The sequence below is a fragment of the Plectropomus leopardus genome, chromosome 13, assembly GCF_008729295.1.
Source record: "Plectropomus leopardus isolate mb chromosome 13, YSFRI_Pleo_2.0, whole genome shotgun sequence".
Lineage (NCBI taxonomy): Eukaryota > Metazoa > Chordata > Actinopteri > Perciformes > Serranidae > Plectropomus > Plectropomus leopardus.
In genome coordinates, this window is record NC_056475.1 from 31,737,463 (window position 1) to 31,763,426 (window position 25,964).

At 38.3% G+C, this 25,964-nt stretch overlaps 2 protein-coding genes across 2 annotated transcripts in view; both read left to right on the forward strand.

Annotated features, from left to right (window-relative positions):
* Positions 1-5,274, forward strand: part of nccrp1 (P1, F-box associated domain containing) — an 8,146-nt gene extending 2,872 nt beyond the window's left edge. Inside the window, exons 2-6 of the mRNA XM_042500054.1 lie at positions 1,668-1,748; positions 1,853-1,949; positions 2,081-2,176; positions 4,656-4,794; positions 4,887-5,274. Coding sequence (XP_042355988.1) covers positions 1,668-1,748; positions 1,853-1,949; positions 2,081-2,176; positions 4,656-4,794; positions 4,887-5,030 — 557 coding nt within the window. The 3' untranslated portion in view covers positions 5,031-5,274. The remainder of the gene's footprint in view (positions 1-1,667; positions 1,749-1,852; positions 1,950-2,080; positions 2,177-4,655; positions 4,795-4,886) is intronic.
* A 4,747-nt stretch (positions 5,275-10,021) lies between these two features.
* Positions 10,022-25,964, forward strand: part of slc8a2a (solute carrier family 8 member 2a) — a 37,775-nt gene continuing 21,832 nt past the window's right edge. The window contains exon 1 of the mRNA XM_042498945.1: positions 10,022-10,137. The gene's annotated coding sequence lies outside the window, so the exon portion shown is untranslated. The remainder of the gene's footprint in view (positions 10,138-25,964) is intronic.

The window sequence follows — 25,964 nt, forward strand, 5'->3', positions numbered from 1 at the left end:
GGATGGATTCCACATGCCTGGTTCCCACTGTGAAGCATGGAGGAGGAGGTGTGATGGTGTGGGGGTGTTTTGCTGGTGACACTGTTGGGGATTTATTCAAAATTGAAGGCACACTGAACCAGCATGGCTACCACAGCATCCTGCAGTGACATGCCATCCCATCCGGTTTGCATTTAGTTGGACGCTAATTTATTTTTCAACAGGACAATGACCCCAAACACACCTCCAGGCTGTGTAAGGGCTATTTGACCAAGAAGGAGAGTGATGGAGTGCTGCGGCAGATGACCTGGCCTCCACAGTCACCGGACCTGAACCCAATCGAGATGGTTTGGGGTGAGCTGGACCGCAGAGTGAAGGCAAAGGGGCCAACAAGTGCTAAACACCTCTGGGAACTCCTTCAAGACTGTTGGAAAACCATTTCAGGTGACTACCTCTTGAAGCTCATCGAGAGAATGCCAAGCGTGTGCAAAGCAGTAATCAGAGCAAAGGGTGGCTATTTTGAAGAAACTAGAATATAAAACATGTTTTCATTTTTTTTTTTTTTCATGTTTTTTTATTTTTTGCACTTTTTTTCAGGTCATTTCCTTATTTGTTTTTTGTTTTTTTGGTCTTTTTTGCTAACTTTCAGGAAATGTTCTTGTAACTGTGACTAATTTCCTGCTGTTTTATTGGGTAATTTCTTGCAAAGTTGCCTCCCTCATATGTTCTTGAAAGAAGTGAAGTGAAGTCAATTTTATTTATAAAGCCCATTATCACAAAATACAATTTGGCTCAGAGGGCTTTACAGCATATGACATCCCTCTGTCCTTAGACCCTCACAGTGACTGAATTGAATGAAAAGAAATAAGGCCAATTTGCCCAGATTTCAAAGGGTTAAAGGAATGACTCATACACATCACAAGACACATTTTTTCTTCTGTTGCGTGGGGCCATGCAGGTAATTCTGGTTTTACTGGCCAAGGTTTTAGATGTGGACATCTGCAGAAGATGCACAACAAAGGAGGCAAATTGAGTTATGTTTGTGGTGTCAAAAGCATTTAAAATTGCTCAACAGCAACGTTCCATAAGCTTTGTGGAAACTGTTTGAGAGGTATCAAAATATCTACATGGAAAGCGCAATGGTAAGAAAGTGATCTAGGATGTGATGGCAGGAGGCTGCTGATTGTTCAAGCTTTATTTTTTTAAATATCCTACTAAACCCATTATCTATGCTAATATTTATTATAACCATTGGTCCAAACTTGTATTAAGAAAAAGCAGGGCGAGTTTTGCTTGTTGCCTGGAAGCATTTATTTTATTTTTTGCTGTACCTATAGTCTCTTACATTTAAATTTACATGATATTTAAACAAAGACGGAGTGGAGCGTAAGTGGAGTTTAGTAGTTGGATTAAACACAGTCATTTTAGTAAAGTCAAGTGTCTTGATTCTTGGCTGATATCAAACACAAGTACACTGGAGGTTTTTGTGTCCCAAAATGCACCTGTGTGAGCCTTATGAGCTGCAGACAATTATATAAAGTGTAAGTATGTTTTTCACACAGAGGCACACCCAGTGACCCTGTCAGAAAGATATATTCTTTGGCTTTGAGGTATTTACAGTGTGATTACAGTAGCTTCAGAAGGTGTGGTGCCATCTACAGTGGCTCCTTTGTCTTCTCTCCTCACAGGTTTGAGTAAGGACACCCCTCCACCCGAACCTGACGTGCCTGAAGTGCCAACACGTGGACCTCCACGATTCCAACCTGATGGTGAGACATAGGACACAGGAGTGATCGGCATGTTCTGCTGGAAATGAAGACAAATAAAGTTTTGTAAAGTATTTGATCAAATAAAAGTCTCTCTTAAATCCTAGGTGACTTCAGCGGATGGAAGACGAGCATAGAAGTCCTCCCCTATGATACCAGTGGTATCCCAGAAGGTGCTGTGGTCTGTGAGCTGCCTCAGTACAGGTGGGTGTTACCATAAACTGGTTATTACAGGGATTACAGCTAAACATATATTTCTACCTACAATAAAATAAAAAAGGCCAGGATACAACAATCATGAGCATGTGTTAAATGTGACTCTCGTGTGTCCTTAGCTGGTTCTCCATGGAGCAGCTTGTGGACCTGAAGGCAGAGGGACTGTGGGACGAGCTGCTGGATGCTTTTCAGCCTGAAATAGTCATCCAAGACTGGTGGGTCACTGCACACCGCCACTCCCCTCACCCACCCATGTGTGATTACTTATCGCAGAGCTTTTATCAGCGTGGCAGGTGCACACGTAGATGACACTGTGTACAGTCCATGTTTCACAGTCTGAGCATGTGCCATTCAAGTTTGCATCATAAATGTATGAGCAGCCTGGGCGGGAACAGCTGTCTGGCTTTTAGTCTGTGTGATGTACAAAAAAAGAATGCTATGATTTGGAATTTCTTGTGAAAAATACCCTGGATTAATTTATTTAGTTTATTTAGTTCAGCATTAAAGTGCAAAGCCTGTCTTACAGTACATCAGATTCAGAATCAGAATGTAGTTTTATTGCCAAGTATATTTACATATACAAGGAATGTGACTTGGTGTTTTGGTGCAAAACAATTAACATAAAGGAAAAATAAAATAGTGAAATTAAATAGAATAGAACATAAGATAAAAAATATAGAAGCAATTTAAATATATAAAATGACAAAATAGAATATAAAGGACACAAAAAGTATGTACAAAAGGTGCAATGGAGGGATTGTACAGTTTTTTGGAAGTATAGTTACAGTGCAAATATCTTATCTTTAAATAATTAAGTTGACCTACAGTGTGCATGTAAAGAAATCCAGTCCAGTGTGCCTTAATGTAACGCATAAAAACTGATTTAGCATAACATTAATGTAATGTTTTCAGACTCTGGGGCTGGGTGAGAGGCTGTGTCATGTGGGCTTTGAGGGAGGGGGGAGTATTGTTCATGATGGCGACAGCAAAGGGGAAGAAACTATTCTTGAGTCTTCAGGTTTTGGGCCTGATGGACCGCAGCCTCTTGCCAGAGGGGAGGGTCTCAAAAAGTCTGTGTCCGGGGTGAGAGAGGTCGGCCATAATTTTACCTGCATGCCTCAGGGCCCTGGAGGTGAACAGGTCATGGAGAGATGGCAGGTGGCAGCCAATCACCTTCTCTGCAGCGCAGATGATACGCTGCAGCCTGTTCTTGTCCCTCCCCGTGGCTGCAGCGTACCGCACTGTGATGGAGGAGGTGGGGATGGACTCAGTGATGCTACTGTAGCAGTGCACCATCATTGTCTTTGGCAGGTTGAATTTATTCAGCTACCGCAGGAAGTACATCCTTTTTTTGTAGCTCTCCTTGTCCCCACTCGTGAATGCCTCTTCCTTTGTCTGCCTTAACCGTCTGAGTTTGGCAGTGAACCAGGGCTTGTCGTTGTTGTAACTCACCATAGTTCGTGATGTTACACACAAGTCCTGGCAAAAGCTGATGTATGATGTCAAAGCCTCTGTATACTCATCTAGGCTGTTTGTGGCAGTCCTGAAAGTATCCCAGTGAAGTATTAAGATCATTTGTAAAATGTTCATAATCAGTAAAGCATTAAGGTGTATGATCTAATAGGACTATAATTATAATATTTTGTACCTGCCCGCTGGGGTACAAACCAGTAGAGATGTTGAATGTACTGTTTTGTTTGTTTGTTTGTGGGGGGATATTTTCTCTTTGTTAAAGGTTACTTACTATTACTACTAATAGGTACTAACTCTAATAAGAAAAAAAATAGAAATTTCCTTGCAGTCAGTTCAGTTTAACCCTTTGAAATCTGGAGTGACATCGCTTTTCTTGTGCTGCTTTTAGAAGTCTTTTAAAAGTATTTAAATCTTTGAACCTTGAGAGCATTGGTGTGATAGCTTTTCCACAAACTGCAAGAAATTTGTTGAAAATTATTTTTTGAAAGCTAGGGAAAAACGGAAAAAGCCAGGGAAACATCTTACATCTTTAAAATTGTGTTTACAGAATTATTATCATTTTTAAGCACAATTTCCAAGTCATTTCCTTTATCATTATTATTATTGTTGTTGTTATTTCTTTTAAAAATCATGTGACGTAGGTAATGATCAACTTGATAAAAAATGTTCCACGAATTACAAGAAATAAGTTGATTTAGATGATTATTTTTTAACAGCTAGGGAAAAACTTTTTGTTGTCAGCTATCATAATTACATATTTAAAATTATGTTACAGAATTGTTATGTTTAAGCACTTTTTCCAGGTTGTTTTCTTTTTTAGAATTCATTATAATAATAATTATTATTATTCATTTATTTGTTTAATTTTTTGTACTAATATTCAGCTAATTTTCTTGTATTTTTGACCAATTCCTTGCTTATTTGGGGGTAATTTCCTCTTTTTTCCTCTGTTGAATCGTGGGCTCGGTTGTGCATGAAATTGTGAAATTCTGCATGTTGAGCTGACCTGCTCTGCTGTTACTAAAAGACTATAAAATAACTCTCTGGAAACAATCTATTTAAAGTGTAGCCCATTATTTGTATAGTGTCTGTTTTCCCTAAAATGTAACACCAAATTACACAGTTCTCCTCAGTTCTCCCATCTTTTATGAAATGATAAAATCTACATTGTATAATGATAACTTGGAACACCATAAGTTTAATGGTCTGTCATTTTGTCAGGTACGAGGAGAGCCAGCTGCACGAGTCCATCTACCAGCTGCATGTGAAGTTACTGGGTGCAGACAAAAGCACGGTGATCTCAGAGCACACTGCGAACCCCACTGAGGACCTGAGCACTTACTCACACAACTGGAAGGAGGTGAGTTCCCAACTCCCCGACAGCAGGAATCTGCCGGTGTTACAGAGTCAGGATTCACATTTTTCCTTGCATGTCTCTGTGTTGGCCTGCAGGTGTCACATGTGTTCTCTGGCTATGGGCCGGGGGTAAGATACATCCACTTCCTGCACCGCCTCAAGAACAAGTTCATGGTGGAGTTCTACCCCACGCTGTTCACCGGTAGCTCCGTGATGGTCAGAGCAACCAAAAGCTCTTAGGCTGAGTCCTGCTCAAAGCTGCAATGTTGCTGACACGCTCAATGTAACCAACCAAATCAACACATATTTCCTTCTTAAATATTTAGTTTGATTTAAATGCACTGAAGACAAAGGGTGAAATCATCAGTCATTTTACTTTTTTTATAGTGATTGTTGGGGCAGATTTTATATTCTTTGATTTTGCTTTTGCTTCTAAGATATTTTCAAAGTAAAAGGCCGAAAGGAATTTATTTTTGTTCTTTAAAAAACTATATGCAGGTTTTTGCGTTAATAAAACAATTTTTCTTATTTCAGTCTATTTTCTTTCTAGCAGTGAAACTTGTCTTAGAACTTTGAAACCTGGATCTATATCTTTTTTCTTGTGCTGCTTTTAGATGCCTTTCACAAGCATTTAAACCTTTGAAGCCTGAGCACATTAATACGAGTTAAGGCAATGAGCAACTTAGCATAAAATGTCCTGCATATTGCAAGAAATCCGTAGATTTACAAAACTATTTTTCAGTACACTAGGGAAAAATGTCTACAAAACTATATTTCTAATTATCATAATTATATATTTAAGATAATTTAAATCATAATTATTATTTAAGCACTTTTTTTCCAGTCAGTCCATTGCTTTTGTTTTGTTTGGTTAATTTGGGGTTTATTTGCTTATTTGTTTCACATTTTACTTTTTTCTTCTTGTAATTTTTAGATAATGTCTTCTGAAGCTGGTCAAGGCCTTCATCCCATCCCTTTTTAACCCTTTAAAACCTGAGCACACTTGATGTCTTCCAAAAAACATGGAAAGAAGCCAACAAGTAACTTGAAAAGATGGCCCAAAACTGAGCAAGAAAAGTAAAAAGTTACAATTAAACTCCCTTTAAATAAGCAAAAAAAAACCCAAAAAAGAGTTAAGTGGGGGTGTTTTTTTTTTTTTTTTTTAAAAAAAAAAGGAAAAACAAATAAGAAAATGATAAAATAATTATAGTTCTTATAGTTCTTTTGGACATTTTTCACTATTTTTTTTTTTCTTTTAATAATATCTAATAATTACCCCCAGTTAACTGTCAGGTCATCTCTTTGTCACCTTTTACTTTGTTTTTCAGCTTGCTCATTATGTCTCCATGTTTTCGGGAAGAAAAAAAAAACTAACTAATTTTCTTAGGTTTCAGAAGTTGTACAGCATCTGAACGCAGTACAAGAAAACGGATGTCCAGTTGTTAAAGAGTTACAGAAATCAAGCCTAGGTTTCAAAGGCTTAAAGAACTAATCTGCAGTAAACAGACATACTAATATACTGCATACATCCTACACATGCAGTATACAGTATGCACTGACACACACACTCACACACACACACACACACACACACACACACACAGACTGATTTTTGTTATGTTTTCTCTAATGTAAATGGTGGATATTTTGGCTGAGAGGATAGTACATGACAGATACTGTCCTGAAAGAATTCATCATTCAAAAAGAAATCAGAACTGCCTGCCCAGGCAGAGCTCCAGCCAGTCATGCTTCCAGAGGGCTGAGCGGGGGCACAGTGGTCCACAGGGGCCCAAAGGGCCCTGCTCCCTCCTCATTAGACATAATCCAAATACAGCCACCGGCATCAGTAACAGGTTCAAGCCTTCTCTCTGCTAAGGGAGAAAGCAGCTCAATAGCCTAAATCAAAGCTACAGACAGCAGAAAACTGGTTTTAAGCTTGACTGACTGAATTTTCTTAATGAACATATTTTATTAGCATTTTAAGAGTCATTAAACATTATTCACACAATGAACCCACACCACCCCACCTCCCACCCCTCTCATCCAAGGCTGGGAAATAATAACAGCACTGGCAATCACATATCGACACAATATCAGAAGAATATAATTATATAATAATAGTATTTAAAGTTTAAATAATTGTGAAAGATGTCTGAATGCAGCACAAGAAATCTGATGTCGATCCAGGTTTCAAAGGGTTGAAGACCTTCCCCAATGAGTTTATCTGTGCTGTTAAAACACATGCAAATGTTGAATGAAATGATGCATGACACCTCAAAAATACTGATCATTAGGACATCAGTTACTTAATATAGGAGCCTTTGTTCTTCTAATGGTGATGACCTGTCTGTCAGGCAGCTTGTAGCTCTTCTCCAAGGATGAAGAGGAGGCAGCGCACTTCTTGCTCAAAGTCCAGTGCATCCTAGCACATCTTCTCCTTGATGTCACACAATCTCACGCTCAGCTGTGGTTGTGAAGCTGTAACCCCTCTCAGTCAGGATCTTCAAACATAAGTGTAAAACAGCGCAAAGAAAAACAGGGATAAATACATTCATAATATAACAAATAAATAATAATCAGTGAAAAGATAAATTAAGATGAAATTAAAATAAAATTTGGAAAAAAAAAATTAAGAGTGAGGAAAATGTACCTGTATTGGTGACTGCAAGCAAACATTCTGGGGGAAGAGAGCTCAGGCTCTTTACATAGTTGATCAGAAGCTGCCAGTTTCTGTAACATTTGATTGCTCCAATCCCTCAAAGGAAATTTGCTCTTTTCCAACTCCAAAAAAAAAAACATTTGATGCAGCAATGAAGTAGTTATTAGGGGCAGCAGTTTCTTCCATAATACAAGTATTCTGTGCCAAGCTGTCATATAGATTGACTTTTTGATTGTTTTTCACATTATACAAATTAGACGAGACAAGATTTTATCATGGTGGCTTTAATTTCCAAGAAGCTTGTTTGTAGAGCAAATTGAGAGATGAGATGTAGATGTGTGTCAAATTTCAAGTAATTTGGACATTAGGTGATAGGGGCGTGGCCTTTTTAAGTCTTTTTATTTATTGGCTCTCAATAATAGTGCCAATTGTGGGTGAGGGATTAAATTTGATGTGGAAGTTTCAGGACATCATTTCCAGTTATGGTGCCAAGTTTCATGTCTGTAGCTTATTCCAGCTCATGGTTAATTGACGTCATATAGCATAAAATGTTAAATGGGCCAAGCCCACATTCACCAATTAATTTGACACCTCAGATCTGGGTTAATTCTTGCCCCCTGAGCATGTGCACCAAATTTGGGTGAAATTCTGTCCACCATATTTTGATATACACATTTGTGATCTCTATGGCAGCCACCATTGGTTGGCCTCAGAAGGCTTTTATAAGATATACGTTTTATGATGACTGGATAGACTGTTAATGAGTCATGGCCAATTTACTGCTAACCCCTGCTCTGTGAACTTTGCTCTTTTGATTGATAGCAGCCATGTCTTTTTTGTTTGTTTGTTTACTTGTTTGTTGTTGTTTTTTGTTCGTTTTAACAGTTTTGCATGTGTGTGCCAAATTTCAAGTCACTTGGAGTTATGGTGCAAGGCGGGGCTCTTTCTAAATTACATTTTTGGGCATCAATTACAGCCTCACCATGAGGCTGTTGTTGGAGACAGGCGTAGTATTTGGCAAACATTTGCACATCATTTCCAGTTATTGGGACAAGTTTCATGTTTCTAGCTTATTCCAGCTCACAGCAATTTCAGCTGTAACAGAAAACAAGAAACAAAAACCTGAATATTTGCATTTTTTGAAGCAAATGTGAATGAGAGCTGGAGGCTATTAGTTGCTGCTGCTGCCAACTGCTGTCAGCTGCATTTTATGAAATACGACAGACATGGCTAAATTTGCTGAATTTGGTTACCTTGGAATACTACGTAAATATAAATAAATGCAGCAGTAAATTAGTGATGCAGTGGTGTTTTACTAATGACCACATGGTGGCGCTATTGGTGCCGTGCTTAAATACTGGATAACCTGCTTACCAAGTTTCTTTTGATTAAAGTCGTCAGAATTGTAGCAATTTGTTTTAATGTGGCTGAAGTGCATCCTGTGGTAGCATTGTATTAAATTTTACACACTCATGCAAAGTGGCTGTGTGTGCAACCTTCACAAATTTGGTTGTGATCCAATTTAGAATTGAAGTGTTATGACATTTTAAGTGCATCAGACCACACCTCCAAAAGACTTTAACCAATTACAGACAAACACTAAGTGATACCCAAAAACATTGTATGAGTTTTGTTCAGGGTTGTCCAGGTATGGTACATAACAATTTTGGAGAAAATTTGATAAAAAGAAGCAAACCAGATCTTTTGTTTGACTCTTGCCTTGGTTTGAATTTTTTGATCAAGCACCTGCAAAAGTCCTTTGGATGTGCATGCCCTCGACCTTGCTTGTTCCTCAGATAATCATGCAAAATCATACAGGTGCTATTCCCTCTAAGCTGCAAAGAACCTCAGTCTGTGGGTAGAATTGGTCTTATGTAAGACGAAAGCACAACATCTGTAACAGGCCAGCATCATTTTTAGGCTTCAGCGTGGATTAAAGTAAGCCCTTCCTGAAATGAAAATCTTGAAATAAACTGGTGGTTGTTGTAATACGTTTTAATAGAATAGAATAGAATGAGGATAATGACTATATTAGAAAAGTATTTCATTACTCATAATCTAATTATTATATTGTTATTAAAATGATATTGCAGTAAGTAGATATATTTATTGTGCTTATAACTTTTCTCCCACATACATCAATGCCTCTCTCTCTCTCTCTCTCTCTCTCTCTCTCTCTGTCTTTCTCTCTCACTCTCTCGCTCTCTCTCACACACACACACAAACACACACAATGCGCGTGCTGCCTTCAAGTGCTTTCGAAAATAACTCGGACAAGACTTGAGGCTATACATACAACACAAGATTTTAGCGTAAAGCTCACACCATTTCGCTGCAGAAACAAAAGACAGGTGTTTGACGCTTGATTCTACAGAATAATCACTGGCCACCGAACACACAGATTGTCAGTATTTCCGACCGCAGACGCTTAAATCAGCGTCAACAAGTCGCTTTACACCCTCACATTTCCGAAGCAAGAACTTCAGAGGAGACCGTGAACGCAGCACGTCATCCTCCGCGTGGAATCGCAGCATCATCACCGTTAGTTAACGGCAATGTGAGTTAACGGGAAAGTTCACTCTGTGAGTTGAGCTGTGTGTCCAAGCGCGGATAGTTTTTCCGGCCGTGTGTTTCCAGACTTTCCGAAGACATGGCAGCCTGCGGTGGAGCCGTGCCATAAGGAGACAGGTAAGAGCCGGAGAGACGGAAGGAGACTGGGACAGGGACAGGTGCAGCGGACAGACACTGTCGGGGACACTGAGAAAGCATACGCCCTCGTGACCCGTCTGTTATTTTGATTCATATGAAACAGGTCGCCATATAGACTGAACTGTAAAGTGAAATGACTGAAGTGATAGCACAGGTTATTTTGTTGTTTGTTTGTTTGTTTGTTTGGATTTCAGTCACAGAGTTCAAAACTATCCCTCCAACTAAAGACACACTGTCTCCATGAATCCTGTCTATTGTAAATGTGTGAGTCAACAAAGAAATGCATAGGCTGAAATAGACCAGAAAAACAAGTGACAGAATATACTTTTCAAGCAGAACCCCTGCTCTTTGGCCAAAAAAATGTACTACATACAACAAATACAAAATATTGAAAAAAGTTGTTATGTGTTCACTGACACAGCTTGCTAAAATGATTGCTGAAACGTGGTTAAACAAATTTGGGCCAAAAATCTTCACCGCACAAGCCATTGACTTAAGAAGATCCATGTAAATTGTTACCTTATTTAATTTTTATTTTTTAAGTACACTGTAATATCTTACAAGTTGATTTCACTTCAAACAATCTAGGAAACAGATTGCATTAAAACATAAATATAACTATTAATCTTAAGTTTGTGTTTATTTAGCTCAATTTCCTTAATTTTGTGAAGTTGTTACTACGTAAAAAGGACAAGAGTAATTAAATCAATCTTTCAGTTTTTCACTCAGTTTTGTATACTAGTCTGTCATATTTGTGTATTCTTAAAGATGTTAAGAAAACAGAACTTGCAGATCAAGTTTAATCATTGGCTAAATCCTCTTTGTGATGATCACATTGAGTCAAACTATCTTGGTTTACTGTATATGCAAACACTAAAAAAACCAAAGTAATTGTGCTTAACATTTTTTAATTTGCAACAACCTCCCAAAATTAAGTAAATACAGTTAAATTTCAAGTAAACTTAACACTTAAAGTAAACATAAATTAAGATTTATCGTTACTTACTTTCCTTCCTAGTCTTACAAACTAAATACGTTAAGTGCAACCATCACAATTTGCTTTGACCTTGAAAAGGTTAATTAAATTCAGCCAACTTGATAATAATCAAAAAGATAGAGCCTATTTATTTTTTAGGTTTAACAGCAAACTTATTTCTAAGTGATATTTTGTAGGAAAATTGTTTTATTTAAGCTATTTTAACTAATTTATCTTCATTTTACCCTACTCAAAATTGTCCATGTAAAATGTTAGTTAATAACGTTAAAATTTTTGAGTATTAGTAGGTAATTTCTCAATAAGTCAGGATAAATATCACATTTCATTTCAGTGAATTACTTTTGTCCAACTAGTTTCTTTTAACCATGGACAGTTTGTATACCAGTGTCTGTGCACCATGTGTCTCAAACAAGTGAAAACCAAAAATACACTTTAACAATTTTTTTTCCAAAGTGTTTTGCCAAGTTCCACCCTGCTGTGCTGTGATTGGCCAAATTATTCTTAGTTTGCGAAACGATGCACTGTTAAAACTCACAAGCTATGCTGCATGTTATGTTAACTTAATATGTAATATTGTTAAGTGTATTCAGAAATATTTATTCAAAATTTACATATATGGAAGACAGTGTCGTTAAATTTGACCAACTTCTTTATTTGTATCTTTATGCTGAAAAGGTCTTTATTTAAGGGTTATCCACTAACCCAAGGAATCATTTCTTAGAGTGTAGGCGAGCAGTCTGACTCCCTCTGCCGCTGTGCATGTGTCGGCCTCCATCCACAGGAGGAAACCTACTCATGTGGATCACCACTGGAAGCCCTGTTGATTATTCATCATGTTACATTTAGTTAATTCAGGAAAACTCCACTCACCCTGCTGCAGGAGCACACCTCAGCCCACTTAACAACAGCCTGATTGAGTGGGTTTTTTTTCTTCAATTTTTTATCAGCAGCACTTTCTGTCACTGTCTTTTAGTTGATAGAAGAAAGTCAAAATGGATGGCCTCTTTTAAGTGGAGTGTGTATCGCTGCTTGTGTGTTCCTGCTGGAAACCTCGAAGGTTCCATTGATTTTATTCTGAGCGATCAGCCCGCTTTCTCCCTGACATTTTCTGATAAGGACTTAACTTAGGAGCTGACATTTCACTGACATAAAAGCATCAGTCATCTAGCAGATTGGCTGCCACATACGGAGTCCCACTCCCCCATCTCTGGTGTCCGCGACAGTAGAGTCTGCCCACAGGCATGTTAGGAATTGGTGATGTGTGAGACAGGAGGCGTTGACTGCAGATTCACCCCCGGTGCCAATCCATTATATTGATTGCGCACATGATATTGGTTATATCACTTTCAGATAAGCATTCAAAAAGGTACAGTACTCTACTATACTATACTCTTTTGGTTTTTACATTCTTTTTTTATTCATGCACTTTCTTGATTAGCTGGGCAATATGAGCTAAGAATTATACTTCAATAGTTATAGGAAAAATATTAACACAATTCTTTTTTTGATCAAAAATCATTAGTCATATAGATAAAATGACAAAGTGGTTAATGGAAAGAACCAAAACAAGTAGAACTGTCTGATAAGTTGTGGAAAGAACATCACTTTACTGTAATGCAACCTTTAAAATCAGGAAAAAAACACCAGTTATTCCATATTAGGATATAACATTATCCAATATCTAAGACAATATATGGTCTCATATCTCGTTACAACATAATATCTTTATATTGCCTCTCGATATATTATGAAGACTCTACACAGGTGTAATGTTTTTCTATTTTTCTTATAACTTCTCTATGCTGATATAAGAGCAACTGACATAATATGGGTATCAATAAAGCATTTTTGATTCTGATGACGATGGTAATTATATTTGTTCACATGGGGTGTTTAAGAAGGAATGGCATAACATCTGGGTCATTTTTGTATCATGATACCAGTTTATCATGATACTTCTGTTATGATACAATATTATTGAACATGTTGCAATATGCTGAGTATTTGGATAAAATATATTGCAATTTATAACCTTTTTTTCAACTGAAAATTACATCCTCAAAGGAAAACTGGAAAAATCTGCATCATTTAAATAATGTGGATTTTTACAGTTTATTAGTAAGACAGAGTTTTTAGTTTGTACATTTCTCTTCAGTCATATTTTTGCAGCAACATATATCTGTCTAGTGGACTGAGAAAGCAAGCCATTATATTTTTCAAGTAGGCTACAGAAAGTTTAATTTGTATTTGTTATATTAATAGTGTTATGATTAAAAAAAAATGATACTTGACATTGATGTGACAATACCATATTGCCACACAAAAATATCACGATACTACGCTGTATCGATTTTTGCCTTCACCCCATTTTTTTGCAGCAGCATGCATTTAGTGGACTGAAAAAGCAATCCATTATATTATTCTAGTAGGCTGCCAAAAGTTTAATTTGTATTTCTAATATTAATAATTTTATAATAAAAAATAGGGAATTGATGTTCATGCAACGATACAATATTGCCACACAAATATAATGCAATACTATGCTTTACTGATTTTTTCCGCCACCCTTAGTACATAACATGACCCTAAAATAGACTGTATTTGAGATTAATAAACATAATGGAAAAGCAGTAGACTGTGCATATTTCAACAAATTGAAAGAGTGTTTCTTATGCTTATGCTGAATTTATTTATTATTTTTACTTTTCATTTTTCAAACAGAAATGCCAAACATTTGTGTGGAGTTCTTTTTCTTAATTCATTTTTTTGTTATATCATTGTTATGTAATATCTTTGCATTTTGGACTCCTGACATCATAGTAATAGTAGTAGTAGTAGTAGTAGTAGTAGTATGTGTTGTTGGGCTTGTGATGAGATTGTAATGGGATTAGTAATATAACAACCATCCATGATAGATGTACTGGTTGTTGTTTGCAGTCTGAAGTTATTGTCTTAGGACCATCTCGTAGTTGGAGCATCTAAGCACACAGAAGACAAAATGTGTTGGGATTTACACTCTAAATCCAAGCAATCCACACTGAAGCTCACCGACACTCATCCTGAAATGCCCCCCCCCCCCCCCCGTATGTGACGGCTTAAGGAAACCAATGCTGCATCATTGTATACAGGCAACGATATGCGCGCCATCGCAGGTGCCACGAGACAAAGGGCCATACTACACCGCACGTTTCTCTCACGTTTCCCCTTCGATCAGTCAGCAAAGCTGTAGAGAACATCCGACTCTTTCTGAAGCCTTTTCATCCACTTGATTCAGGGACATGAAGATGTGAGGTTGTCAGTCTTTTACCCTAAGGGACCGAAATTACTATTTTGTTCTTGATATATAACACTTTTATAATGACTTGGGATAGCACGTACATTAGGATCAGAGATATGTACTTCTGTGTCACACCCCTTAGTCAATTTTGATTAACTCTTTGAAACCTGAACAAATCGACATAAGTACATAAGGACATTACCTGGAAAAAGTGCTAAAAAAATGTTTTTTGTATCTTAATTTTTAATTATAATAATGACGCAGGTTTCCCCTAGCTTTTTTCCCCCTAGCTTTTAAAAATATTTTTCTAAATCTAATAACTTCTTTAACCCTTAGGGACTGTTTGCTGCATTTTACACACTTTTCATTTTTTCACTTCTTAATAATTTTGGCTGTGTTCATGCATATGACACGAATTTTGGCAAGATTGTGTATTTTTGTTTAATCTTGGAATTTTCAGCTCAGCTCCTACAATAAGTCTAAAATACACTGTGTAATTTTTTTTTACATTTTTTTAATTCATACTCTACCTTTGAAACCCATTCAAACTGAAATTTTTAATCCCACGGCCATCAAAGCATAAAAACATGCATTGTATTATTTCTTGGTGTCATTAATTTTCCACCTGATGATGTCAGTTTTACCATATTTGGTATATGGAGAAAATACATGCAATCAATGTTGCTGCAAATCATTGACATATCCCAAGCTGCCATCATCAACAAAATCTACCTTTCATGTAGTATACTGAAAATAATTCATTTTTTGTGTTGGTTTTTTTTTCATCTAAAAACATAGTGGCATCACGACAAAAACCTTTTAAAGGCTTAAAATTCTGAAAATGAATGAATATTTGCTAATTATGATTAGGACTTAAAAAAACAATAAAAGGAGAAAATCATATTAATGTATAATTATTTTTATAGCTTGATTTTGAAAAGCGCATTTTGTGTTCAGAGCGATACGAGTGTGTATGATATTAAACCAGGCCCTAAGGGTTAATTTCTTGCAATCAGTAGAACATTTGAAAGAAATTGCACAAATGTACTCAGGGGTCAATGGGTTAAATACTTGTGGAAGGCTTCTGAGAGAAAAGTGATGTAGCTCCAGGTTTCAAAGGGTTAATTTCTGGTTATATTAGCTTGTTTAACAATCCTACAGCTGGAGGTTCCAGCAGTGTATGTGCTGTAATGGATAGTGTTTACCAGCATCTCTGTGCACGTGTGTGTGTGTGTGTGTGTGTGTGTGTGTGTGTGTGTGTGTGTGTGTGTGTGTGTGTGTGTGTGTGTGTGAATATGAGCAACTGATGTGGGGGTCTGTTTTGTTTTCATTGACGCTCTGGTCTATTGTGTGTTCAGGCCCTCTGGCTGCCTCTGCACATTTTATTAACATTTTGTTGATGTAAACTGGCCTGATGTCCAGAATTCAAGCGCTCATGGTGAAATATTGCTTTATGGTTTGTTGACTTTCCTTGCTGTCATTGTCTGTTACTCTGAAGGTTGCTCCACCGTGTGATGTTACAGTCAGTGAACATTAAGTAGAGATTTTCTCCTCCATGAGTCACATCACTTTTAAAAACTTTTTTAAGGATTAATGATTGCTCACAGGCGTCGTGTGGTGATACTGCAAGAGTAGTGCAGTTGCTTCTGAGTGCAAGCAGCAGTTTGCACAGCTGACACCATCACATTGTCATATCACTCCTCGCAGCCAGCAGGGTGGGTCTGAATTTTTAGTTTGCTATAGATGTTTCTGACAGTGCTGTAAATATTGCATAACTGGTGTTCCTGTCTGGGTTCATGCTGCAGTTGAGAAAGCTGTTCCTTCTAAGGTGACAGGGCTGCCAATGGCTGGCCAGGGTGTCTCAGGTAATGGAAACCTCAGGAGCTGCTGTCTGCTGGCTGTCAGTTGTTTGTCTATCGAACCCTCTCTATCCACCTCACCTCCGGCCCCATGCGGCCTCTCTCTCTCCACCTGCCTCCTCCTTTACAGCCAGCCTGCCTGACGCACACGAGGAAAAATCTGAGGAAAAGGAAGTAGACATTTTAGCAGAGGCAAAGTGACCTGAGGGTGATAAACAAGAGCCAAGAACTGCTCAGAGATGTGTAACGGATTATTTACCTCTGAGTCACAGTGATTAGAGAGGAACACAGACATTAACCTCCCTCAAAATTTCACAGTAAAATGTATGTATGTGTATGTGTAAATCAGGCGTTTACCTGAAATCACTCTTGGATATAGTGACATGGTGATACATCTAAACACTGTCATCCGCTTATCCTGGGCCGGGTCGCGCGGGGGCAGCAGGCTGAGCAAAGCACTCCAGACGTCCCTCTTCCCAGCCAAGCTTCCAGCTCCTGTTTGTTTCTTTGTCAGTCTCAGGCGATCCAGTCTGAAATTCCTGCCTTTTAGAGGAGGTATCAGGCGGAGTTTTAAAACCAGAGTGATGGCTACTTAAACCTGAAACTAGAAGACCTGAAGAGTCCAGTGGTACCAACCATGTCGTGCTAGTTTATTAGGAAGACAGATAAAAACGCTCTAAAGTTAGGCTACATTTTGGCAAGGAAAAATGGCATGGCTATTTCACAGGGGTCCCTTGACCTCTGACCTCAAGGTATCTGAATGAATATGGGTTCTGTGGGTACCCATGAGTCTCCCCTTTACAGACACGCTGACTTTTCGCTAGTCCCATACAGTATTGGGAAAAAACCATGCATTTTTTTGTATGCAGTATAAATGTTTTATTTTTGTCGGTTGTATTTGAGTATTATCACATATTGCGGTCCCAAAACAGTCTTAAAATTGCCTTACCATCGCAGGGAACGTAAAACACATACAGAACATGTATGAATCAGAAAAAGGAAACTAAATTGGAATTACTGAAACGTACAAATGCTTTCAGTTGACTGATAATCCAGACAATTGTGTAAGAATTGCTATACCATGTTAATTTACTACTTGGTATACTTAAAAATACTTCAAAACTGAAAACTGTTTTGAAACGCAAACTAATGGAATAAATAAAGTAAATACACATAGAAATATATAAATTCACCTCTAACTGAACTGAATTGTGTGTGAGGACTTTCAAATATATAAATCTCTATCAAAGCCACAGTTCAGTGTTGTCATCAAAGTAGAGACTTTCATTCATGGTCCTAAGATTTTTTTGCTGAGAAAATGAGAGACCTTTTTTTTTTCTATGTGAGCTTTCGGTAACAGTTCTAAAGAAGACAGTGCTCTTTCACACACAGAAAATCATCCAGAATATAGTCACAGTCACATTTTTCAGTTTTCACAGGTGGGCAAGCTGGAGTGCAAGAAGACATTTTCCCAGATGTTTAGCTTAAATTAGATTTCCACAGTAAAACAGTGTTGTAGTAGACACTGGGAATTCAGCATTGGACTGCACACAAAGCAGACAGAGAAATGGAGTGTGCTGTGTGCTGACTGAAAAAAAGTGTGCTGAGTGAAAGTAGACACTATAGTTGAGGAACTGAACAGCGTGGCAGCGTGCCCGCCGTGCTGTAAACTAAGCCTTGTGCTCAGCCGAGCTTACACTGCTGCTGTCCAGATTGATGGTAATTTTGACCCAGTGGACACAGAGACAGCAGAGACTGTGCATGACTTATCTTTCGTCTACATGGACTTCTCAAAAACCAATTAATTCCACTGGGGTGCTGATTGAGCCAGTGTAGTTAATTGATGCACTGAGTGACCTGACACAACACAGAGGTGAAGCACTTTGACAGACAGCTGCTAATGTTGTGTACCATAACTTCAGCTATAGGTCACATTTTGGAAGTTTAAGATCGGGTGAAATGCCATTGACTTGAAGAATTTCTAAATCTAAAAGTCACAGACAAGTTTAAAAATGTGAACAAATGAGAGTAACTCTATTACAAACTGCACCATAAACTTCAATTGATCAAATATTTTCACATCACTTTTATAGACATACACAACATCTGTCTCTCTCTCTGTCTCTCTCTCTCTCTCTCTCAATTTAATTAAATGTGTCAGTTCAATATTTGGCTTTATTAGCATGACATTGGACATGTGTAACCAAAGCACAATTACAATTAAAGACAGTTAATAAGATGAATATAGGTATCATATCATAACATAGGTATAAACTGTAAAAACAAACAAAAAACATAGTAGAGGAGAACATGAAAAAGCAGAGCATGAGTTGTGAGGGGATGACTTCCAGATGTATAGATCTACTGAATAAGTAATTTATGTTTGTTTTGGGTCAATAAGGAAATAATTAACAACAATATATTCATACAAAATTATAGGTAACAACTGTAAAAAACCACACACAAAAAACCCAAACCAAACCAAAAAAAAGTGGAGGAGTACATGAAAAAGCAGAGTGTGAGATGTGAGGCGATGAACTCTAGCTGTATAGATCTGCTGTATAAGTAATTTAAGTTTGTGTGGAGTCAATAAAGAAACAGTTAACAATGATATGTTAATACATGTCTCTGGCTTCCTCCTACAGTCCAAAGACATGCATGTCAGGTTTATTGGTGACTCTAAATTGCCCTTAGGTGTGACTGTGAGCGTAAAAGGTTGTCTGTCTATATGTGTCGGCCCTGCGATAGTCTCACGACCTGTCCAGGGTGTACCCCGCCTTCTGCCCGATGACTGGTAGAAGGCGGTCACGGGGGGGGATTGGCTCCAGCCCCCCCGTGACCCTTGTGAGGGAAAGAGGTTACGGAAAATGAATGAATGAATGTTGATACATAGTCAGAAAATCAAGTGTAAAAACAAAGCAAAACATAGTGGAGGAGTAAATGAAAAGGCAGACTGTGAGCTGTGAGCAGATGAATTCCAGCTATTCTCTCTCTCTTTCTCTCCTCTCGGCTGTGGCTCAGAGGTAGAGTGGGTCATCCTTTAATCGGAAGGCCAGTGTTTCGATCCTCCTCCAGTCAACATGTCGAAGTATCCTTGGGCGAGATACTGAACCCTCAAATTGCTCCCGATGCTGTGTCATCGGAGTGTGCGTGCATGTGAATGGTTACTGAGTAGCATGTGGCTTCTTGTACGGTAGCCTTCACCAGCAGTGTGTAAATGTGACATGTAGCGTGAAAGCGCTTTGAGTGGTCAAAAGACTAGAAAAGAGGTATATAACTAGAGTCCATTTACCATTTACTCACTCTGTCTTTGTCTTTGTCTTTGCCTTTGTCTCAGTCTTTTTCTGTCTGTCTTTCTGTCTCTGTTGTCATGTCTGTATGAAGATGAAAGTAACATTAATGTAACAGTCTTCCCTGTGTGAATGATAAAAAGTCTTGTCCTTAACTGATAAAAAAAGCCAGCAATGTTAGGTATCCTGAATTGTAAAAGCATTAAAAAATATGCTGTAAATGACAGAAACCATCCAGGGAAGAATAAAGAATCACTTTAGAAATACTACACAATAAGAAGGTGTGAAGGGAACAGGATGCTCAAAAACCAGCAGTGGTGCATGAATTAAACATTCCATCTTACTCATTTATGCTCAGCAGACACAGTGTTACTGTGTCTGGAGTCAAAGTTACACTGAGCAGAGACAACAGGTGATAATTCAACTCTTTTTTTAAATCATTTTTTGGTATTTTTAATCGTATGTTCATGAAAACTGAGGAAATTTCTCAAGTTCCTGAGTGTGTGTGTGTGTGTGTGTGTGTGTGTGTGTGTGTGTGTGTGTGTGTAAGTAGTTTAAGGTGTAATCTGATGTGCACACCTTCCCGACAGATTCCTCACTTTGTGAAAATATAAGTGCATTCTTACATCCAGTCCTGTATCCAGTGACTAATATAACTTGTGTGTGTGTGTGTGTGTGTGTGTGTGTGTGTGTGTGTGAACGAGAAAGAGAGAGAAGTCTTACTTGTTTAAACATTTGCGAAGACTGCTCTGTGGAAAAAGATTTTGTGGTTAACTAGATAACTCTTTAACAAGCTCTGCTCTGCTTTGCCTATGCTCTCTTGGTAGGACCAGGATTCAGGGTATAAATTCGTACAACACTTTAAAATGTTGCATGACTCCAAAAAGACTGATGTGAATCAGCTACAGGTCATGGTCCACAAACCTAATAATATATAATATAATATTTGGCACAGTGTGCGACTAAGGAGCCATTTTTGAGTTCATCTGCGTGAGAGAAACTAATGTTAACATAATCTAGCATAATGTGGTAAATGTGAGAAATGTTGGATGTAAACAAAGCCATGTTTGTTTACATTGAAACCTCCACAAGATAGCTTTAATGCCACATTAGTGGTTTGGCGCAGGCGTTATCTATCTGTCTGTCTATCTGTGTGTCTGTGTGGGCCGATGGATATCTTACACTCTGATTCATCGGGCTCATTGATAGGCCTGGAGCAGCAAGCCAAAGCCTGTGTTACTTATTAAAGGGATGGATCTCTTTCCTTTCTTAACTTTAAATGCAGTACAGAGACAGTCTAAAAGAGAGACTTGACTAACTGCCTTGATTTGTGTGAATAAAGAGAGCTGTAATGGATGTGTTTTACTGTGTACTGAATCATTTGTGGGGGAAATTTCTCTGAGCTTCTATCCGTGAGACTGCAAGGGGAAGCAAATTCATACCTATGTAAGAGCCAGTCATTCAGTCTGTTCATCCAGACACTTCCAAAAATAGCATCTTAGCTATTCACAAGCACTGAACATTACAGATACATACTGTAAAAAGACAAGAATTATCTGTATTTCACAGCAACCTTGACAGGACAATATGTAGCCTTAAGTTGATGGTGGCTTGTTTTTGTTATTTATGAGTGGTGACTCTGTCTGGGAGGTTAGTTTCAACTCAATGCCCACGAACAGAGGAGGAGGAATACAGCAAATCTGGAGAGAAAAGCCCTTTTTTTGTGTCCTGTCATTTCAGTCTTTTTCACACACAGACATGTTGCCACTCCCCACAAAACTGCGTTATGAGACGAGCAATCAGCAGCTGGGGGGCATCCGCATCAGCCCGCATCAGCCCTCTCTGCCACAAGACCCTCCATAAACAGAGGGCTGGTCCCTCCCAGATGTGGAGTTCTTGAAAGCATCACCATTGACAGCTAAAAGCGTGTCACTAGGCAGTTTCTATTAACCCTGAACTCACAAATATAGAATATGCCTAATGGAAAAATGTCAATTTAAAAATGAAATAAAAAACTCCTGTTTATTGGGAAAAAAAGTTCAAAGGATCAAAGTTGGCATCAAAGGTGGTATTTCAGGCAATTGAAAAAAGCCATATTTGGCAAAACTTTAATGGAAACTTTTTTGGATTTCTAGGTCACATGATGCTATGGCTAGGCTAGGTAGGAACTGGCTCCATCGCGCATGATGCAGTAGATGCTACAAGGTGTTACTGCATCTCATAACTCTTTAAAAGATGAGCAGATCATCCAAATGTTTTAAATCCACTCACTCCACTTAAATCCATTCCTCTGTGAAATCGTGGACTATCACCTCTCAGAAATCCCTCATACGTGGCCGCTCCTATGTACGTGGCTGCTCCCATTGTCACTCCATAACACACCTATGTGGCCTTGGATTGGAAATAATGACGGCTAATGTGGTGGCTGCAATAGAAATAAAGCTTCTAATGTTTTTAACATCCATCTCCATGCTTCTTGGAATGTTATCGCAGTCATCTTGCAATTGTATTTTATCGACACTTCTAAAATATCGTTAAAGTTTTGTGCAAATCTGTAATGAAAACCAGTATACTGTGTCCACCCCTAAACAACAAAGAAACTTGGGAATAGTGAGACAAAAAGCCTACTGCAGCAGCTAGACTTATCTCGAACCCTCACAACCTCAACCTCCAAGTGGTGCTGCTTTAATTATAATAATAATAATGCTAATAATAATAATACATTTCATTTATATAGCGTTTTTCAAAATACTCAAAGACGCTTTACAAGTACAGACAAGCAACACATTAAAATGAATAAAATGTAAGTTGAAATCATGAATTAAAATCACACTTTATAAACTGTTCTGAAGAGGTGGGTTTTGGGAAGGGATTTGAAGTTTGACAAGGTAGAGCAGTCACAGATCTGTTTGGGGAGAGAGTTCCAGAGGGAGGGGGCAGTGATGGAGAAGGCTCTGTCACCCCAGGTTTGGTGCTTGGTCCTGTGTGGTGGGAGAGGAGGTTGGCATCAGAGGAGCGGAGGCTGCGAGAAGGGGTGTGATGGTGGAGCAGGTTGGAGAGGTAGGAGGGGGCCTGGTTATGGAGGGCTTTGTAGGTGAGCAGAAGTACTTTGAATTGAATACATTGGGGGATTGGGAGCCAGTGGAGTTTTAGCTTTAGCTGTAGTCAGTCTGTAGTAGTTTTCTCCATTTACAAAACCTAGTGGAATTATAGAAAAAATGCAAAAATGTTTAATTGTAATTTAAGATTATTCACCTTAAATGAAAGATATATTTTCTATGTATGTACAATGAAAATGTTCAATTTACAGTGCAAAACAGAATCTTTCAATCTGTGGATGGATGGATGGATGGATGGATGGATGGATGGATGGATGGATGGATGGACGGATGGATGGGTTGACAGACAGACAGAAAGAGAGAGAGAGAGTTTATGACATATTTTTCATATACATGTGTTGCTGACTTTGGGTCATAGCCTCTTCTCCTCAGGGATGACAGCTCATACTGTGGTTCTTTAGGACTCAGTAGGTATTTTCTTGTGAGAGCAGCAGAGTTGCCTTTGACAGGCTGTGTTGCGTCCCTCAGGTGATGTATACGTTGACCTTTTTCTTTGCAGAGAGCAACAATAATGTTATACTCTCTGAGTTCTAGCATGGGGCTGAGTGACTAAGTGTTTAAGATTAAGTACAAACACGGGCTTTGATTGACTGTCTGTGAAAGTGATACATGGTATGTTATTGGTTTACCTGTGCATAGAGCTGACATCCTGGAAAGGTGATCTTTTTAATGTTAATGTTCAAGCCACTTGGTCAAAGCAGGTTCTTCCTGTCAGTGATGGGTTGGTGATTAAGATAGAGTGTATGTGTGTTGACACATTTCAGGTCCCTGTTTATGAATCAGCTGTCAAATTGGTTTAAATTCATCAAACGTCTATCTGCCTATCTCACAGAGTCATATAAGAGTTAAGAAGATCTCTATCTCTTCTTCCGTCCACACGTGCCGAATAATGTTTTTTAGGATGTCATGTGGCTTTGTTGTTGTTCTTCTTCTTCTTTGGGTTTCATAGCGGTTGGCATCCATAAAGTCGCATTACTGCCAGCTGGTGTTACACATCATATGAGCTATAAAAGTGAAAAAAGTGTTTCTATTGCAGTTTTGCAAAATACTGCTTTTTTTTGAATTGCCTGAAATACCACCTTATGCGTGTGTAAAAACTTTTTTTGAGTTTTTTCAAAATCTTTGTGTTTCCATTAGGCGTATTCGCAATTTCAATTTCAGGGTTAATGGAAACCCACCTCGTGAGGCTCAATCTGCATAAAGACCTTTACACATTGAGTCCGTTTATTTCATACACATTTTTTAAATCTGTAATGCACACTGAGCCCAATGCATTTTATTGTTCTACTCAATGTGAAAATTCACAAGACAAAATGCAAGGACACATTTCCTCTTTTACTTCTCTACACTGGACGTACCTCTCTGTCTGCTGACACTGTCAGCCTGTGTCTTGCATTTGGCACTGTAGCTGCATTAAGGGACTGAGCTGTCCTCCGTCTCTGTCTCCACTCTTTCTAACGTGTTTACATGTATTCCAGTTTTGTCTTTAACACAATGATTTGCCTTTTTCTAACATTATATAAATGTACTGACTGTTCCCCTTCCACATGTAAGTAATTATGTAAATGCACTTTTCTACTGGTAAAATGGGATTACCAGTAGTGAGGAAGACACTGGTGACCCCAAAAACTTAGTCAGTCACTAAGTTAAACACCTGTCTGAGTTTAACCCTCTTTTTTAAAAAAATTTACTTATATTTTTATTTTTTAATTTTGATGCTGAAATGAATCATCTCTGCCTGTCACACCTGAGTGCTCTGCTTTTTAAAAGCGGCCTCTCTCACCTGACAGCACCCCTCTGTAAGGGACAGGGAATATTAAACTGCTGAAGGTGCTAACTCGCTTTTTTGCTGGCAGTCCTATCAGTGTAAGATAACCCCAGGCAATCACTTATCGGTGGTGGTGACAGATAGTGGACGTGTCAGACGCAGTAAGGGGAGATGAGCTGTCACCCAGCTAGCTGTACCTGTGTGCTAAGAGAACAAGGAGACCACAGACATGTCAACACCCCACGACCCCCTTCTCCCAGGTAAAGGCTTACAAGGGAGAGAGTTTTGTTTTCTTTTTCTTTTTCTTTTTTTTTTTAAAGTTGTTCATCACCCTCACTTTTCAACATAAACAAAACTTATGAAGCATTTTCATCCTTTGTGAAACCCTAACACTAACACAAATTTGAATTTAACTCTTTTCTTGGGATGCATTCATACACCTTCACAAGATTTGAAACCAATTTGACAATGTGTTTAATTTCTTTTGAAAACTTTGGGTAAGAGGCAAAACAACTTGGCAAGAAATGTCCTGCAAATTTTAAGAAATTGTTCCAATTTATTTTTAAAGCAAGGGAAAAATGTTTTTTTTTTATACATTTTTCGGGTCACTTACTTGTTTCTCCTTTTTTGTTGTTGTTAGTTTTTTTTTCATGTGTTTTTTTCAATTTTTTTTGGAAATTTTCTTGTACTTTTAACTCACTCTTTTTTTTGCCATTGCCTTTTTCACGTTTTTGAATGAAATCAAGCCAATTCATCAAGTTTCAAAGAGAGAAGTGCCCAGTGAACATAAAATAAAAACAGTTGACTTGAATCATTGTGGCTGCAGAGGGGAGCTCTGGTCCTTTAGGTGAGGGCAGGGAGTGGCAGTAGTCTGCTGTATTGTCCTTATACACTCAGTCTCATGGGAGAACTAAGAAGTCTGGCTGATAAATCCTACAGGCTCCTCTCATGATTGATGTTTACAGAGCTGCTTGGGGGTGACATGAAAGAAAGAGATATCCTGCTATATTTAGGTGAATGCATCAATTTATAATGCACCAGCTCGTTCAGCGTTGACCTCTTGATTATCTTGCACTCATATATGTATTGCCCTCTGGCTCTGATGAAAAAATATTCACCTCTTACCACAGAACAAATCTGCTTTTGGTGCTTAAAATGTCGCACACTGAAGACTCCAAATATCACAGGATGTACGAAAGTGTGTTTCCTGTTGCCCGGGTTGTGTAACTATACACAGTGTCAAGCATTTGCTGTGCACTTTTTGTGGTGATGGTGTGTTGTGAGCGTGTGTATCTGTGTACTGAGTGCATATTTTAAGTTTAGGTTGTTGTGGTAAAAATGAGGCTGGTGCTGTCATTACAGTCCAGCAATGTTAAAATATCTTAATGCCGCCATATAAGAATGTATTTGACAAAAAGATGCAGTTTACTGTTACTAGTCTCTGTTCTGTTTGTGCCACATCACTCTGTTAGATGTGCACTATTGTTGTCCAAATA